Source organism: Syngnathus acus, chromosome 19, assembly GCF_901709675.1.
Source record: "Syngnathus acus chromosome 19, fSynAcu1.2, whole genome shotgun sequence".
NCBI classification, from domain to species: Eukaryota; Metazoa; Chordata; class Actinopteri; order Syngnathiformes; family Syngnathidae; genus Syngnathus; species Syngnathus acus.
The window spans coordinates 580,702-600,180 of record NC_051103.1 but is presented as its reverse complement, the minus strand read 5'-3'; the positions used below and the strand labels follow the sequence as shown (position 1 = coordinate 600,180).

Sequence of the window (19,479 nt, the reverse complement as noted above, 5' to 3'; positions counted from 1 at the left end):
ACGTTTAATTTTAATGTTACAAGTTTACCATAATCTTCAAATTCAGAATTATATTTTAAAATGAACAAACTAAAATAAAATTTAATTTTTATAAAATACTCATTATTTTCCAAAGTCACAGGGAGCCACAACAGAAGGATGAAAGAGCCACATGTGGCTCCGGAGCCATGGGTTGCCGACCCCTGGGTTAGACGAACTCATATACTTTTTCATGTTCAGATATGTGTAAATCCTCTTATTGTTTTATATAAACATGACCGCTCAATCAAAAGCACAGATACAGCACACAGAACTGTGTAACCTTCCAATACACATAGCCTGAGATGACACACACACACACACACACACACACACGCACGCACGCACGCACACGCACACACAGTCACACGATTGTCTGTTAATAAACATTTCAGTTTAATGTTTTGAAAAAAAAAAGTACAATATTTGTCATCAACTCAACACACACAGAACGAAGCATGGTAGATGTGAGCAGGCATTCTGAAGCCAAGATGCCAGTGGCATGGTCACAGTTTCTGGATCGGTTCTCAGTCATTTGGATGGAACAAACCATCATTTCACCTTGCGAGGCGTGTAGTGTACTCGGCACCTTTCGTTAAAAACCTGAAACAGAGAGTGAAGACAATTTCTCACACTTGCCATTTCCACTTCCTCTTTTTCTGTACCATTGCTAGATAAGAACAAAAGGGGCCTTCTGCGATTAGTGTTGTGCGGTTGGCCCACTCTGTCATTGTGCTAACGAGCAAGTGGAGACGTTAGATGCTATGTTAGTTTCTTGCACAAGCTTTTTTTTTTTTTTACTGTTCATGCTAAACCATGCGATATGAACGTATCTGTTAGAGTGGTGCTCACTCTAACTTATTTTTGCAAGAACCACACGGGAGACAGTATGCCCTTTTTGAGCACTTGCAAGTGGAGAGTCATTCGTCGGTGTGCGTACAGCGATGAACGAATGACTAAAGACTGATTTAACACATTGGTGCTGCTTATTTGTGATTCCGTTGGATATTGATCCGTAAACGTACTCGAAAACATTAACGGAACAGCCTATTTGAAATGAAATAGCCTCGCGGGTACAACAGCTATTCAGTGATGTAATTTGCTAGTCGTACTAAAACGTACTGAAAAAGTTTGGCAGAGCGCTGTGTACAACCAGTATGGATCAACAAATTCATCAATTGATCCATATATAAAGCGCTCTGCATTATAAGGCGCACTGTGTTTTTTAAAAATGGGACCCATTGCCTCCCTGCTTGGCACTCAGCATTAAGGGTTGGAATTGGGGGGTTAGATCACCAAATGATTCCCGAGCGCGGCACCGCTGCTGCTCACTGCTCCCCTTTCCCCGAGGGGATGAATCAAAATCACACGGGGATGGGTTAAATACAGAGGACAAATTTCACCACACCCAGATGTGTGTATGACGATCATTAGGACTTTAACTTGAACAAGTTATGTTCCATTATTAGCTATGCTGCAAGAGGCCTCTTTCTCCTCTCAGCAGAATAAAGCATTTGCTGTCAAATGCTACAATTGACACCTAACAATTTTTTTGTCATCTTGGTGTGTTCAAACCAAGTGTGAATGTTTTAAAGAAATTCTCTACAGCCTGTTACAGAGTGGTCCACAGACTGATACCGGGCCTCGGACCAGTGGTTGCAAAGTGCTGTTGTAGGGGCCGAAATCCTGATGAAAAAAAACCCACCTATTTTTTCACACCCCAAAGTTAGTCTGTATCATATAAGACAAGAAAACGGTTGACGAATAACACTCCGCCCCACCTTCCATGCGGCTGAAGAAATTGTTAGAGTGGTCCTCACTCTAACATATTTGCAAGAACCACACGGGAGACAGTATGCCCTTTAAGCACTTGCAAGTGGAGAGATCATTCGTCACTGTGCAAACAGCGATGTTCGAACAAAGTCTGACTTTGGATTCCTGCAAGAGAGTATTTATTGAGAGAAAGCAGGCTGGGTGTGACATTGGACATGTTTGGTGGTCACCTCAGCAACTGGTTAATCAGTGCGGAGGGTCCCAGCTCATTGTTTTACAAGGTCGTGGAAACAGAAACTAGTGGAGCATTTTAGATGACTAACTAAGCAAGAATGTTTCCACACCATTTGGAAAGTTTCAACAACTGAATGGTTAAACTTTTCAGAGTCAAGGAAAGGTAAAAGGTTTAAACAAAGTTCCAACATAATCATACGATCAAAATAATCTGTAAACCCTAACAGTATCCTTGACAAGAAACTAAGAGATACATTTGGAAAGCTTTGGAGATACGCTCGGGGCATGCACTGGCACACTACACCTTTAAAAAAATCAGTGTGTTGCTCAAATTTGCTGTTCTGAAATTCAGAATGTAAAACCGCCTTTGGACTGGGCAAAAGCTGGTTATTGGTTTAGAACAGGGGTGGGCAAACCTTTTGACTGGCGGGCCGAATTTGGTTCTAAATTTAGACCGGGGGGCCGAACCAGTAGCAGATGGATGTAGTGTTTGTGCGAAGTAATAGAAATGACATGTAAAGGTCATTGCATAAAAGGTTTGTACTTTTAGTAGGTAGTAAAGCATGGATATTCAAAAAAAGCTTTTTGAAAACTAATGCATTTATTAACAGCATCTTCAACCTGTCTCTGGCCCAGGCAACTGTCCCGTTGTGCTTCAAGATCACCTCCATTGTGCCGTTGCCTAAACACTCCTCTGCGAAGGGCCTCAACGACTACCGGTCAGTTGCACTCGTCTCCCACCTCATAAAGTGCCTCGAGAGGCTGCTCCTGGGTCACGTCAAATCTGGGCTCTCACCTTCTCTGGACAAACACCAATTTGCCTACCGAGCAAACAGGAGCACGGATGACGCCATCTCCTCTGCACTACATGCAGCCCTCTCCCACCTGGACGAGAGCAACACCCATGTGCGGATGCTGTTCATCGACTTCAGCTCTGCATTCAACACCATCATCCCCTCCAAACTCATCACCAAACTTGGCAACCTTGTGGAGAACAAGGACCTCAACATCAACCCCTCTGTCATCAACTGGATACTTGACTTCCTAACCAACAGACTCCTGTCCGTTAGGTTAGACGGCCTCACCTCCTCCACCCTAACCCTGAGCACCGGCGTCCCACAGGGTTGCATGCTGAGCCCACTCCTCTACTCCCTCTACGCCTACGACTGCACTCCTGCGCATGGCTCGAACAACATCCTCAAGTTTGCAGACGACACAACGGTGGTGGGCCTCATCAAAAACAACGATGAAACGGCCTACAGGGAGGAGGTAACAGCATCTGACGACATGGTGTGCCAACAACAACCTGGCCCTCAACACCAAGAAAACCCAGGAGCTCATTGTTGACTTCAGGAAGACTGAGGCTGACACGCACGCCCCCATCCATATCAACGGGGAGGAGGTCGAGCGGGTCGCCAGCTTCAAATTCCTGGGTATCCAGATCTCCGATGACCTCTCCTGGTCCCTCAACACCTGGTCACTGGTCAGTAAGGCCCACAAGCATCTCTTCTTCTCGAGGAGACTGAGGAAAGCCCATCTATCTCCTCGAATCCTGGCGAACTTCTACCAGTGTACCATCGAGAGTATCCTCACCAACGGCATCACGGTCTGGTACGGCAACTGCACAGCCGCGGACCAGAAGTCACTACAGAGCGTGGTGAAGATGGCCCAACGCATCATCGGCACATCACTTCCTACCATCGAGTCGATTTACCAAAAACGGTGCCTGAAGAAGGCATGCATCATCATCAAAGACTCCAGTCATCCCAACCACAGACTGTTTACTCTTCTTCCTTCTAGGAAGCGATTCCGGACTCTTCGGGTCAAGACGAGTAGACTGAGGAAAAGCTTTTTCCCCTCTGCCGTCATCGCCCTGAACTCCGCAGCACAACACCCCTGTCATCCCCCTGAACTCTTATCATTCTGAACCCTGCAGCACAATAACCCCACCACAACATTTTTGCTCCTCTTATTTATTGTGGTATTTGTTTATTTATTATTTATTCATCACTCTTATTTATTCATTGTTTGTGCCTTCTGTTTTTTATTTTTTTGTGTTGTTTACTTGTACGTATGTATATTGTGTACTATGTCTTGTCACCGTGGGATAGTGGGAACGTAATTTCGATTTCTTTGTGTCTTGGCATGTGAAGAAATTGACAATAAAGCAGACTGACTTTGACACCTGTATTACCTGCATATACTGTCCATATCTTCATATAATTCTATATAATCTATATATTTATTCATCACTCTTACTCCGCTTGTACATCTGTTCATATCTGGTTATACTGACACATATATATTTATAACCCTATATTTATAATTAGCATTCTAGTACCGGCTGCAAATAATTTGTTCTACTGCACCTTATTGTAAATACTTAGCCAGTCATATCCGCACTCGTCCTTCTTGTATATTATCCCGCATAGTATAACTCACCTCATATTTACCTGATGGCACTGTACCAACTGCTCAGTATTCTTTTTACTCTGCACTTTACTGCTTTTTGCACTTCTGTTATTTTCGCTGTACTGTACTTGTGCTATACATTGACAATAAATTTGAATCTAATCTAGTCTAATCTTAGGATAGAGCCGATGTGTCGGTCCGTTAACCTAGATCTGTGACGGCTTTGTTAGTTAAAGTCAAAGTTAAAGTCCCAATGATCGTCACACACACATCTGGGTGTGGTGAAATTTGTCCTCTGCATTTAACCCATCCACGTGTGATTTTGATCCATCCCCTGGGGGAGAGGGGAGCAGTGAGCAGCAGCGGTGCCGCGCTCGGGAATCATTTGGTGTTGACGTTCATGTGGCTGAACGTCTGCTCAGTGTCCACCTTTCTTTTCCTCGGGCCACTCATTTTAATGGTCGGATTCCAGGGGAAGGTTTGTCGGTGGCATTAGCGTAAAACTGTATCTGAAAGCTCAGCGTGCGAATTACGAGAATGCTGATGTCACAGCCCACACTCGAAATTCGTCACTGATGGAAATAGAGCACGGAGTGCGCCGGGTCCGTACTACTTAGTATGTACACGCACTTGTGAGTGTGCACCGAGCTTTCTGACACGGCTTCCGGGAGTAAATGCGCGGGCGGGCGCTTCCCCATCTATTGGGGAAACATAGTAATTGCAGGGAAAATGACCCCAAAAGAAAAGTTTAATAATACAATTTATTCAGGTTTGGCGGGCCGGATTAAACGGCCCCGTGGGCCGGATGTGGCCCGCGGGCCGTAGTTTGCTCATGTCTGGTTTAGAACATAGGCTGTGTTCAGAAATAATTGGGAGTGAAGCACACTAACTAACCAAACGCATATACTTCAAAAATAGTGCATGGCATTTGAGTGAATTTCTAAACGCGTCCTTGAGATTCAATCAAAACAAAATGGGCCTTGTAATCCCCTACTCAGCCGTCTGCACCACCACAAGGAGTATCTTAAAGCAAGCAAGGATGCTACGTCGAATAAAGATTAAAGATATGGTCATCTCTGCATTCCTGGACTACACTGCAGTATGCGCCATAACAGCCTTTAAAGACATAGGACAACAGCTGTATGACCTGAAACTACCAGGCCTATGCTTTGAGCTGATCTTACCTGCAGTTTTAAATAGTCTTACAACGACACCCACAAGAAGTTCAAGTCGCAGCCGGATGCAAAGACTTTGAGCCTGTTGACCAATGTGAATCGTAACTCAGGCAGACATTGGCCGTAGTGAGGACCTATGATGTGTGTTGTTGCACTTCATTCTTCATACAGCATTTTGTTCTTTGTGTGCGGCTGGTTGAAGTCAGGGAAAATTGTTATCATTTGTGTATGTTGGGTGCGAATGTTTGGTAGTGGTCGAAGGGGCCGTATCCATGCTGCCCTAGGGCTGCTGTGGTTTATACGTAGTTTATCCCCACCGGTGTGAATGTGTGAGCTCATGGATAATAAATCCATTCTAAAGTATCAGTGTTGTCAAGTGGCGTGGTGGTACAAGATGGTGTAAAATTGGGTATCGAATTTGGCCCAGGCACATTGGCTATCCCAAAACATGTAGTAGTTCCAACATTTCACCAGGAGATGGTGTTAAATCTTGACATAGGGGTGACCTGATGGAAACTAACAAATCTAATAAATTAAATTGTTAGCAATTGGGAGGACACAACCTGTTCAAACACGTAGCAACGCACAATTTTGGAATATGAGTTTGCTATGCCATAATTTTAAGATTTAACAGCTTGAGCAATATCAATATATATGTTTAAGTTAGAAGAACCCATTATTATGGTTAAGTATGATTATGTGTTATTAATGTTGCAATGTTTTGTCCAACCTGTATTTAACATTGGGGTTCCATCCATACCTGAATGTATTAAGTTGAGAGGAGACATCAAGGGCTAAAAGTGAAAGAACGAGCAAAACAGGAAACAGCTGCATCCGGTGGCGGACTGCAGTCATGCGCAGTGGTTACTGCTTTAAGCAAGGTTGCCAAGACAACCAGTGGTTTCCAGCTGACCTAGACAGGAATCAGCTGAGGAACGTTCTCGAAACTTCCAGAAACTTCCAGAAAGGCCACCTCACGTGCCGGTGAGGTAATGCCAATGAGGTAGTGCCAGAAGCCTATAAATATGTTGTCCTGACACAGAGCGGGGCGCTTCTTCCTAGTCAGGGCGATGGCCGTGACGCTGCCCGGAGTAAAAGAACGCCGTTTAGACGAAGATGGATTTTTCATTCTTTTTGAGATTGAACCAAATTCCACTAAGATGAATTTCCAGAGTCTTCGAATTGGACTTTGTCAAATTTTAAGCTTCAAGGAAAGCAGAGGAGACAGCCGCTCCGGGCAGAAAGGGGAAGACGCCAATTTTACTTTTTTGGCTACGCTCCTCACGGCCAGACCTTTCCTCTTTTTTTAAACAGAATTCGGATTTTGGAACAAAGGAGAGCCGATCACTCAACTTGTTCAACCAAATAGGATTTCTTTTTTTCTGAGTGGGTGAGTGTTGTTTTTTCGACTTGTAATTCTTTTTCTTGCTTATTCATTAAATCGCTTCTTAATCCTTAATTCGGTTATTGATTATTTCGTATTAACTATGTTGACCATGGTTTTATATGCAGCAATTAGAACTTTCAAATTTCTTTTTTTCCCGATCATAGTCATTCTTTAAATCCGTTCAATTCTTTTTAAAGTGAAGACAGCTTTAATCCTTACCATCAGGAATTGTCAGATCTGTTTCGAAGTAGTTATCTTGAGCTCAGCTAGGGCGAGTGTGCTTTAGTAAATTAACGAATCCTTGAGGTCTTAACAAAGACATCTAAAAAAATCCGTAACATAACAAAAGCATCAAACAACCGAAAGGAGCCATCATTATGGCACGGTTATTCTGACGACGTGCCTCAAATTTGAGTTACTCAGCACGAGCGTCGTTTGACTTGAGAGGGATTGGCGTCATAAAGAGATTATATTGATTATTTTAGAATTAATTTAACTCGGGTGGTCAGAGACAGACAAGTCCCTTCACCCCGGCTTATCGAACCCTTTAATGGGAAGCCGGTCACTTTGATAAAAAGTGCAGGTTTGACAGTGTTCAGAAAAGCGCTATGTAAATCTGATGAACTATTATTATTATTATTACTATTATTATTAGAAGTAATACAAGTAGTAGTGTTTCTATTACTACAACGTTGATAATGGTGCCCTCAAGGCCCATGGCCAATCGAGGGCATTGTGGGGCCACCTGATGATCATTAATGGTGGCTGGAATGGGCCACCAGTTAAAAATAAATAGGTCCGGCTCAGCCAATTTTGCTTACCTTAACATATTCTAACATTCTACAACAGCAACTATCTTATATCATTTTCCTTTCTAAATCAATTAAATTGTAGAATTTCTTGTAGAATTATGACTTTTAAAGACGGCGGCACGGTCGAGCACTGGTTTGCACGTCCGCATAGGCTGTGGGCTGGATGCCAGCTCCGGCCAAATTGTGCACAGGTCTGATTGTGAATACGGCTGGTTGTTGGTCTATGTGTGCCCTGGGATTGTCTGGCAACTAGTGTGTTGTTTGTTTCAGATAGTACATTGTCATCATGTCAAGCACTGTTAATACTAGACTTGCCGTAATGGGCAACGGGATGAAGCAATTGTGCTTACCTAGTCTCGCCCCGATTTTAACCAGGAATTTATATCACCTAGTTTCATAATTTCACTTCTGTTACTTTTGCAACCACCAAAATCAAGATTGACATCCTAAATTGTATAGGGCAACAACATGGTGGTTCTTCTTTTTTTTTTTTGTCCAAGTGTACAAGATTCTTGAGAGTTAATAAAAATCCTTACAATCAAAGTTTAGATATTGGAAGGGAAGTATTTTTGTCTAGAACACTGGCCGTGCTTGATTGATAGCCATAATATAAGCAGATGCAGTCATAATAACTCACAGTATACTTCATAATGTTGACACTGGTATTGTTTTAGCAATGAACTGTTTACTGTTTTTTAAGGCCTTTATATTTGCAGACATCGATGTTACAGTGTGTAGAGATTGCCACACAGGAAGGCCTCCTGATTCAGATTAGCGAGCAAATTACTTATGTGATTATTAATGTTTTTTGTCTTTTCTCATACTGATCTTAGTTGATACAACTATTGGCAAGCAAACTAATGTATTGTAATAGAGCATAACTCCTCCACTATATTTGCTGCTCTTGCTCTTGTGGACAAGTTTGTAACCTTCAAGGTGGAACCACCTCTGCCAAGTTTCTGCTCAATTTGCAGCTTTATCCAACTCCTCCACCACTCTGATTTGGACACCGGTCTGGTATTCTCTGAAGATGATTCGTTTGGCTTTACGAAGATTTTGCAGTTGGAAATACAAGTATCTTGTCTCTTTTCTTCCTTCTTCAGTTGACGGGCTCACCAAGCAATGGATGCATTTTGTTTGCTAAGATTCTCATTTATATAAAAATTTGATCCTTTAAGTTTTTTTTCCCTGTTTCAGTAAAGCAATTTTGTACTTTATGCGACTGAATCTCAGAAGTATGGCGTGGTAGTCACTAATTCGACCCCCGGTGACTCCTCTCCTGGGAAGCAGGTGGCATGAGTCCACATTTGCGATATCCAGTGTTATGTTTTTTTATGTTAAAACTCCACCACTTGCTGTTCCACAGTTGTGTTGTCCCCATCATTTACATTGCTTTGGTGTTTCAGTGACCCGGCGTTGTTTCTAGGTGAGATCTTTAGACCATATCGTTACTGCTGATCAAGCTCTTCCACTCTGCTGGTGAAGGTTTTTATCAGTTGGTCCTTCTTGGCATTCTCATCTTTGAGGAATTGGATCTTCTCCATCCATACTACTACATTTCCCCATCAGTTGCCTCTTAATTTCTTCAATAGCATTTAGAAGTTGTTTGAGAACATCAAGAGCTTTCAGCTGAGTTTTGAGTTCTTCCGGACACTCAGCCATTGCCTGATCCTTCGCACAATCCTTCTTTGGCGTATCACTCTTGGATTTTTGTGGCTCTAAAAGTTGGAGCTTTTCCGTATTCCGTATTTTGGGGTTGTAGCGATAAGCGCCAGTTGCCACTGCACACTGCATTGTAAGAATCTTCAAGAAACGTATGTCACCAATTTGAGGGGAGACATTAGTTCTTGTCTTGAGGACCCATTCCCAATCTTGGAGACACACATTCCAATGCAACATGACACTTCCTTCAGACAGGAGGAACCTAATGCGTATGCAATTTAGAGAAGCTAGAGAACCGGTGTAGCTTAGTGGTAGAGTCTTTGTCTCCCAACTTGCAGGTTGTGAGTTCAATCCTCATACCTGGTGACCATGTTGAAGTGTCCTTGAGCAAGATACTGAACCCTGAATTGCTCCCTGTGGCGCCTCGCAGCGCCTTTCATGGCAGCAGCCTCCCACTGGTAGAATACCTTAATTTCGTTGAACGTCAGTTGTACAATGACAATAGTCATTCTATTCTACTATGTCAGGGTCTAAAACCACAGTGGAAATTATCAAGAACATAATTCCTCAAGAAATGCCTGTAATTGAGTAAAAACAACCTTTTCTAACACCTTCGAAAGAAAAGACAGGTGAGAGAAGGGTCTCAAATTAAAGAGTGATGATTGAGGATTGAGATGATTTTTTATTTTTAGGAGGTGACTAACCAAGGCATGTTTGAAGGCAGCCGTAAAAGACCCAGAGCTAAGATAGGTATTAATCAAGACAAGCAGACTTGACTCAACAGAGCTAGGAACCTCCTTTAAAAACTTAGCTGGAATGATATCTAAGGGACAGTTCCACTAGACATAGTCGGACTCGCCTCTACACACAGTTTGGGTTCTAGTACAAGTCCTCTTGAGGGGGGCTGGACTCTCTTCTACTCTGGAGTTGCCCACGGTGAGAGGCGCCGAGCAGGTGTGGGCATACTTATTGCCCCCCGGCTGGGCGCCTGCAAATTGGGGTTCACCCCGGTAAGCGAGAGGGTAGCCTCCCTCCGCCTTCGGGTGAGGGGATGGGTCCTGACTGTTGTTTGTGTCTATGCACCAAACGGCATCTCAGAGGACCCACCCTTTTTGGAGTCCTTGGAAGAAGTGCTGGCCAGCGTTCCTTCTGGGGACTCCATCGTTCTGCTGGATGACTTCAATGCTCACGTGGGCAATGACAGCGAGACCTGGAAGGGCGAGATTGAGAGGAACGCCCCCCCCCCCCAGTCAGAATCCGAGTGGTGTTCTATTACTCGACTTTTGTGCTCAACATGGATTGTGTATAATGAACACTATGTTCAAACGCAAGGGTGTCCATGTGTGCACCTGGCACCAGGACAACCGAGGCCGCAGTTCGACGATCGACTTTGTTGTTGTTGTAATACAGTAATTTAACAATGCAGGTAATGCAGCTCAGTAGCCTAGCGGTAGAGTGTCCGCCCTGAGACTGGAAGGTTGTGGGTTCAAACCCCGGCCGGGTCATACCAAAGACTATCAAAATGGGACCCATTGCCTCCCTGCTTGGCACTCAGCATTAAGGGTTGGAATTGGGGGGTTAGATCACCAAATGATTCCCGAGCGCGGCACCGCTGCTGCTCACTGCTCCCCTCTCCCCCAGGGGATGGATCAAAATCACACGGGGATGGGTTAAATGCAGAGGACAAATTTCACCACACCGACCGTGTGTGTGACGATCATTGGGACTAAAACAAAACTAATGCCTGTCAGGATGTGAAATACTGCCACCTTGTGGTGCTATGTATGCTCCGTATTTTAGTTCAATAAATGCTCGTGAAATTCAATAGGTTATGGGCCCAGTCGGTCCCAGTCAGTTCTAGTAAATAGCTTAAAACAGTGGTTTTACACGGATTCTGTGTGGAGTACTCGGTGTTGTGGGATTCACAATGGCGGACAGACTGTTTATCGACAAGCTAAGTGGACCAGACAACTGGGCTACATGGAAATTCCAGATTGAGCATCTGCTGAAAGCTAGGAGTCTACGGGGCATGGCAATGGAAACGGAAACATTAGCACAAGATGCTAACCCAGCAACTCGAGCCGAATTCGCTAGGAGGAAAGAAAAAGCGTTTTCAATGTCGGTGCTTAATGTAAGTACATCTCAGCTGTACCTGATTACAAGTTGCCAGTCACCTAAAGAAGCGTGGGATACGCTGAAGGGACATTTTGAGAGACACTCTAGCAAATAAATTGTTTCTAAAGAAGTACTTCAGGTGTGAAATGAAGGAAGGAGAAACGATAACCAAGCATTTGAAGCGCATGAAGGAATTAACAGATCAACTCAGTGCTATTGGTGCTGTAATTGAGGAGGAGGATCAGATTGTGACATTGCTAGGTAGTCTTCCACCCAGCTATGCAACAATTGTCACTGCCCTGGAGACAAAGATGGACAGTTTGACTCTTCAATCCATGCAGCAGTCATTAGTAAATGAGGAACAAAAGAGAGTGCAGGCAAATGGCAGTACCAGTGTTGCGCCACAAGGTGCCGCCTCTGCAATGCAAACTCATGTGCGTGGGGATCCACAGCCTGAGGGAATTGACAGATCCAAGTGGAAATGTTTTAAATGTGGGAAGGAGGGACATCTGAAACGAAATTGTCCAAAGTTAAAAAATAAAAATCAAACCCACAAGGCTAAACAAATGACATGTGAGGATAATGAGAATTCTGAGAGTGCAACTGAAAGTGCATTTGTTGCCAGAGAAAATCAGAATCAAAAAGTGAAACAGGTCGAATGGCTGATCGACTCTGGAGCGTCAAAACACATGACATGCTCAAAAGAAATACTGCAGGATTACCAGGAATTCACCAAGCCACAATCAGTGAAACTGGGGGGTGGCAGAGTAGTCGATGCACAAGGACTCGGCAATGTAAAAATGAAAATGACTTTCAAAGTGAGTGATGTCAAAGATGTCACAATGTATGATGTGCTGTATGTTCCCAAGCTGTCAGGGAATCTTTTCTCAGTGGTAGCTGCTGTGAAAAAAGGGAATACGGTGCAGTTCAAGACCCGGTGCTACATTCGCGGAAAAGATGGAGATCTTCGAGGAATGGGAACACAACGAGCCGATGGGTTATACCAGCTGGATGTGGAGGGGAGTACGCCTGTTCCTCATACAGCAGGAAGTGCATCAGTTGCAGCCAGCCTATGGCATCAAAGACTGGGTCACACCACCATGCTGAAGGAGCTTAAACCTCTGGTGAGTGGAATGGACTTTTCTGCTGAAAAAGAGAACTCCTTCTGTTAAGCATGTGTGGAGGGCAAGCTGGCTAGGAAGCCATTCAAGTCAGTGGGAGAAATCCGCTCAAAGCGAAAACTGCAGCTGATTCATAGTGACGTGTGTGGTCCCATGCAGACTGAATCCATAGGTGGGTCAAAGTACTTCGTGACATTCATTGATGACTACTCAAGATACTGCAAGGTATACTTCATGAGGCAGAAAAGTGAAGTGCTCAGCAAGTTCAAACAGTTTGAGAGAACATTCTCCAATGAGTGTGGACAAAGAGTTACAAGACTGAGAACAGACAACGGTGAGGAATACACGTCGAAAGAATTCCAAGAATTCCTGAAAGCTAAAGGCATCCACCATAAAATGTCTGTACCCCACACGCCACAGCAAAGAGTTCATGAAAGATCTTGGTTTCAATCAGAGCACATCAGACCCCTGTGTGTTCGTGAGAGCTCGGCCAGGGCTAGAGATATTAGCTGTTTATGTCGATGATCTGATTCTGATCACAGAGTCACTGCAGAGCATGAGTGAGTTGAAAGTTGCTCTGAAAAAGAGATACAAGATGAAAGTCATGGGAGTTGTCTTACATACTGGGCATCTCAGTGATTCAAGACAAGACAAACAACTATGTATATTCATCAATAGCATTACATTGAAGCCCTTCTTTAGAAATATGGGATGGATAAAACCAATCCGGTCACAACCCCAGCTGATGCAAATGTGAAGTTGCAGAAAAATGATGGTGTTAGTAAACCAGTGAATCCAGGTACCTACCAGTCAATTGTAGGAACCCTGTTGTACGCAGCAATGGCCACCAGGCCAGACATCGCACAAGCAGTGAGTTCTGTGTCAAAGTTCAACGCAGAACCAAACACTGCACACATGACTGCTGTGAAGACGATTCTTCGCTACCTGAAAGGTACCACAAACCTCGCTCTCAAGTACCAGAGGTCAGAGTCTGGAACTTTAGTCGGCTTCTCAGATGCTGACTGGGCAGGAGATCAGGATGATCGTCGTTCTATAACCGGGAATGTCTTCCTACTGAGTGGAGGAGCAGTAAGCTGGCTCAGCAAGAAACAGAACACAGTCGCACTGTCAACAGCTGAAGCAGAATACGTCGCTCTAAGCCAGGCAGCACAACAATGTACCTGGCTTACACGACTACTCAGTGATCTCGGAATGGACGTTACATCAACAGTGATTCTGGAAGACAATCAAGGAGCTATTGCCATAGCTAAGAATCCAGTTGACCATTCAAGAACAAAGCACATAGACGTTCGGTACCACTACATTCGTGAAGGTGTGCAGAATGGACAAATTCAACTGCAATACTGTCTTACAGATAATATGAAGGCAGATATCTTGACCAAGCCTTTAGCAAAGCAGAAGTTTGAGTATCTTAGGAGACATTGGACTTTGTGCTGTGTAACTCTGATAAGTACAAGTCATAGGCCAATGTTTAGTATTGTTTGAGCCTAAATTAAGACTACTGGTAAATGAGGTAAAAAGAAAAAAGCGGAATTAAAATGGCTTGCTAGTATTCTAGTATTACTTTTCAAGTTTGTTAAAAAGGGGACTTCGTTTCGTTTCGTTTATTTCAAACGTGGAAAAAAAAATTATTACTGTACACAATGAAAAGACATGACAAAATACATGCATATACATACACGTATATACTAGGGGTGTAAATCGCGGGTTTTGTCACGATACGATATCATATCGATACGAAGGACCACGATACGATTATTGCCGATATCTTAAAGCCTGCTGTGATTCATTCACGATACATCACGATATAGTGCTCCACGATCGATATTTTTTTATTTATTTATTTTTTTTAAATAAAAAATATAGAACAATATCCTGATTTATAACAATTCATACGCAAAATCAACAAGGTACTGCAAACTCTTTATTTAGGAAATTACAAGAGTATTGTAGTATACAAAGTGCTTATTTTAACACTGAACTTTATCGAATTCCTATATTTTTTCTCATATAAGTAAAGAAAAATGAATATTCTTTCTTTTTTTGTAATACCATTAACTTTAAAGTGCATTACTGAACTATTTATTTACAATAATTTTAATTGTCCGTTGAGCCATCTTTTCTTTGGAATCCAAAGTGCTTCCAAACGAATGACTTGAAGCCCAAAGGGGAGCGAATTTCCTCGTCTTCTTGGACACTAGCCATAGCACCAGCCCAGGAGCCGCGTAGTTGTCGGCTCCCCTTTCACGTGCCTGCTCTGCTCACAACACAGCACGCCGCGTACTGCTCCCGGAAAGAGGAAGCAAGCAACAATGAACTGGATTTCAAAATAAAGTCGTGTCTAATGTCCGAGGTCAAACACGGCGATATAAATCGATGTTTACGTTTAGCATCGATGCCAATAAATCGTAGAGCATTATATCGATTAATCGATGTGTATCGATGAATCGTTACACCCCTAGTATATACACATACAGACATACATACATACATATACATATATATACATATAAAAAAAAATATACATATATACACATACATACACACAAACAAACTAAAAGAGTAGCAATGAAGATATAACCACAAAGAAACCATAAATCACATTCACATGCCTGAAAAGGAGTGGGAAGAAGTATAATTTATTTAATCCCACCCCCTTTTAATAATCCCTAAATACCCAGCCATAAATCATTTTGCCTCAGTTATCCCAACAAAATACTAAATTACTAAATTATCTCCCACCTGCTGCTCGCTAGACACTAAACATGTACCTACACAATATTAATACATACGTACGTATATCTCACACACAGACATTTAACATACATACATACCTCAAATACAACACAAAGATACCTGAATGATAAAATTAAACAAAATGAAAACAAACAACAGCATGAACAAAACAATGACAAACAGACAAACAAAACCAACAAAGAAACGTAAATCAATAATTACTAAGCACCCCATGATACTCATACACCCTCATTTCTGTACCTTGTAAAAATAATTTCTTCTTTATATCTTTTTTTAAACTGATAGATGTTTGAACATTCCCTGAGCGTTTCCTCCAAAGTATTCCATAACTTAACTCCACATATTGAAATACAGAATGTTTTTTTTGTTGTGCGTGCCTTCCTTATCCTGTAATTAAATGTCCCCCTTAAATTATAACCCCTTCCCTTCCAGTGAAAAGATTCTGAATATTAGTTGGCAACAGATTATTTTTTGCTTTGTAAAGTATTTGTGCTGTCCGGAATTCCACTATATCTTTGAGTTTGATGAGTTTTGACTCTAAGAATAATGAATTTGTGTGATCCCTGTATCCTGCCCCATGAATGATCCGTATTGCTTTTTTTTTGTAAAATAATAAGTGGATATATTGTGCTTATGTAATTATTACCCCAGATTTCTACACAATACATGAAATATGGAAGAACTAGTGTATTATAAAGGCTGCGGAGTGATTTATGATCCAGAGCCTGTTTTGCTGTATTTAATACTGCGATGCATCTTGAGATTTTAGTTTGTACATACTAACTTGTGATTTCCAACTGATCTTATCTATTGTCACCCCTAAAATTTTAATCTCATTCACTCTTTCAATACTAACCCCATCCAGCTTTATCTCTAGTTTCAAATTAGTTCTGTGATTACCAAAAAGTATTATTCTTGTTTTGCTTAGGTTTAAGGATAATTTATTGCTGTCCAACCATACCTTTAATTTGCTTAACTCATTATTTATTAGTCTTGTTAAGGTGTGTAAATCACTACCAGAACAAAAAATATTTGCGTCATCTGCAAACAAAACCATCTTCAAAATACCTTGCATATATCATTTATATATAACATAAAAAGTTTAGGGCCCAACACTGACCCCTGAGGGACGCCACAAATAATGTCCAAACCCGTTGAACAAGTGTCACCCAACTTCACAAACTGCTTCCTTTTTGTTAAATAACCCTTGATCCACTCTAAGGGTTTCCCCCTGATGCCATACCGATGTAATTTATTGAATAATATTTCATGATTTATTGTGTCAAATGCCTTTCTTAGATCTATGAATATCCCAACTGTATATTGTTTTAGGTCTGTTGCGTTAGTAATTTCCTCCACTGAGTCAATTAGTGCCAGTGATGTTGCTCTGTTGGATCTAAATCCATATTGACTTTCAGTGAGTACTTTATATTTATCTATAAATTTGTCCAGTCGGTTATTGAAAAGTTTTTCCAGTATTTTAGAAAATTGTGATAGTAATGATACAGGTCTGTAGTTTGTGAAGTGGTGTTTGTTCCCGGTTTTATACAAAGGTATGATTTTTGCTATTTTGATTTTATCTGGTGTCAAGTGGCATGGTGGTACGAGATGGTGTAAAATTAGGTATTGAATTTGGCCCAGGCACATTGGCTATCCCAAAACATGTAGTAGTTCAAAATTTCACCAGGAGATGGTGTTAAAGCTTGACATAGGGGTGACCTGATGGAAATTAACAAATCTAATAAATTAAATTGTTAGCAATTGGGAGGACACGACCTGTTCAAACACATAGCAACGCACAATTTTGGAATATGAGTTTGCTATGCCATAATTTTAAGATGTAACAGCTTGAGCAATATCAATATATGTGTTTAAGTTGGAGGAACCCATTATTGTGTTAAGTACTATTATGTGTTGAGATTGATCTTTATTAGACAAGATATATGTGATTCATGTTGCAATGTTTTGTCCAACCTGTATTTAACATTGGTGTTCCATCCATACTTGAATGTATTAAGTTGAGAGGAGACATTAAGGGCTAATAGTGAAAGAAAGAACGAGCAAAACGGGAAACATCTGCATCCGGTGACGCACTGCGGTCAGGCGCAGTGGTTGCTGCTTGAAGCAAGGTTGCCAAGACAACCAGTGGTGCACCTACATATTACGATGAGATAATGCCAGAAGCCTATAAATATGTTGCCCGGACACAGAGCGGGCGCGACGACTCGCCTCGAATTGAGTTACTCGGCTCGCGCGTCGGATGACTTGAGAGGGATTGGCGTCATATAGAAATTAGATTGGTTCTGGTAGAATTAATTTAACTCGGGTGGTTAGATACGGACGAGTCCCTTCACCCCGGCTTGTCGAACCCTTTGATGGGAAGCCGGTGGCACTTTATTAAAAAGTGCGCGTTTTACACTGGAAATATACCGGTCTGAAATGATAGGTTACAGATGTATGTCAATGGTTTAGAAATCCCCTCAATCACTCGTTTTACAGTAGTCATATCAATGTCATCACAGTCTTTGGATGTCTTGTTTGTGCATTGGGAAACTATCTTTATAATTTCTTTCTCATCCGCTGCTTTGAGGAACATTGAGCTCAGATTCCTATCTATTAAACTATTACACTGCTCCTCAGTTGTTACTGAATCTGAGATTTGTTTGGCCAGATCAGGTCCCACACTTACAAAGAATTTATTAAAGTTATCAGCCACTTCTTGCATATCATGCTTCTCAGTGTTATTGATAATAAAATATTTAGGATAATTAATTTTTTTAGAGCCATTTTTTATTACAGTATTCATTATATTCCATATTTCTTTGGTGTTATTTTTATTATCATTTAATATTTTACTATAGTATTCTTTTCTAGCAGCTCTTTTAATATTAGTTAGTTTATTCTTATATTGTTTGTATTTATTTTCTGACTCTTTAGTTCTCTGTCTTATAAATTCTCTATAAAGTGTATTCTTCTTTTTACAGGCATTTTGTAAGCCCTTTGTGATCTAGGGATGATCTACATACTTTAGTTTCCTATTATTTACTTTTACAGGGCAGTATTTGTCATATAACCTTTTGAAAATTTTTAAGAATTCGTATATATTATCCCAGTTTTGTGACATTAAACCATTTTTAAATGCGTTTATTGTTTCTTCTGTTTTAATTCTTCTGTATTCCTGTTTTTTGGCCGGTTGAGTACTTTTATAGTTGTCATCAAAAACCATAAAAACTGGCAAATGGTCACTGATGTCGCTGACTAATTAAGATTAAAGATTAAGATTAAAGTCCCAATGATCGTCACACACACACCTGGGTGTGGTGAAATTTGTCCTCTGCATTTAACCCATCCCCGTGTGATTTTAATCCATCCCCTGGGGGAGAGGGGAGCAGTGAGCAGCAGCGGCGCCGCGCTCGGGAATCAGTTGGTGATCTAACCCCCCAATTCCAACCCTTTAATGCTGAGTGCCAAGCAGGGAGGCAATGGGTCCCATTTTTATAGTCTTTGGCATGACCCGGCCGGGGTTTGAACCCACAACCTTCCAGTCTCAGGGCGGACACTCTACCACTAGACCACTGAGCTGGTAATAACCCACTTATTGTGTTGTTTAAAATGTCATTTGTGAATATATTATCAATAAGAGTGGCACAGTGAGAAGTTATTCTGGTTGGTCCAGTGATTTTTGGATACAAGTTCATGCTATATATTGTGTTAACAAAGTGTTTGGTCAGTTTGTGCTTGTTTGGATTGAGTAAATCAATGTTGAAGTCTCCACAGATGAAAATTGTTTTGCAACTGATTTTTGAAAACACCTCCTCCATCCATTCTGTGAACAGTTCAATGCTAGAACCTGGTGTCCGATATATGCAGCTGATGATTACATTTTTCTTTTTTTCTTTGAGTATTTCAATTGTTATGCATTCCAATATGTTGTTAACTACCATTGACATATCCTGTATCACCCTGACGTTTAATGTCTTTTCCACATAGAT

General features: G+C 41.6%; 1 protein-coding gene across 2 annotated transcripts in view; it reads right to left on the bottom strand.

Annotated features, from left to right (window-relative positions):
• Window positions 1-390: 390 nt before the first annotated feature.
• ccdc58 (coiled-coil domain containing 58) overlaps window positions 391-19,479 on the bottom strand; it is a 107,314-nt gene continuing 88,225 nt past the window's right edge. Inside the window, exon 5 of one of the 2 annotated variants that reach the window (XM_037277507.1) lies at window positions 391-621. In XM_037277507.1, the coding sequence (XP_037133402.1) occupies window positions 571-621 (51 nt within the window). In that variant the 3' untranslated portion in view covers window positions 391-570. Of the gene's footprint in view, window positions 622-2,681; window positions 2,911-19,479 lie in introns of those variants that run through there. The other variant, XM_037277508.1, reaches the window with a different exon arrangement.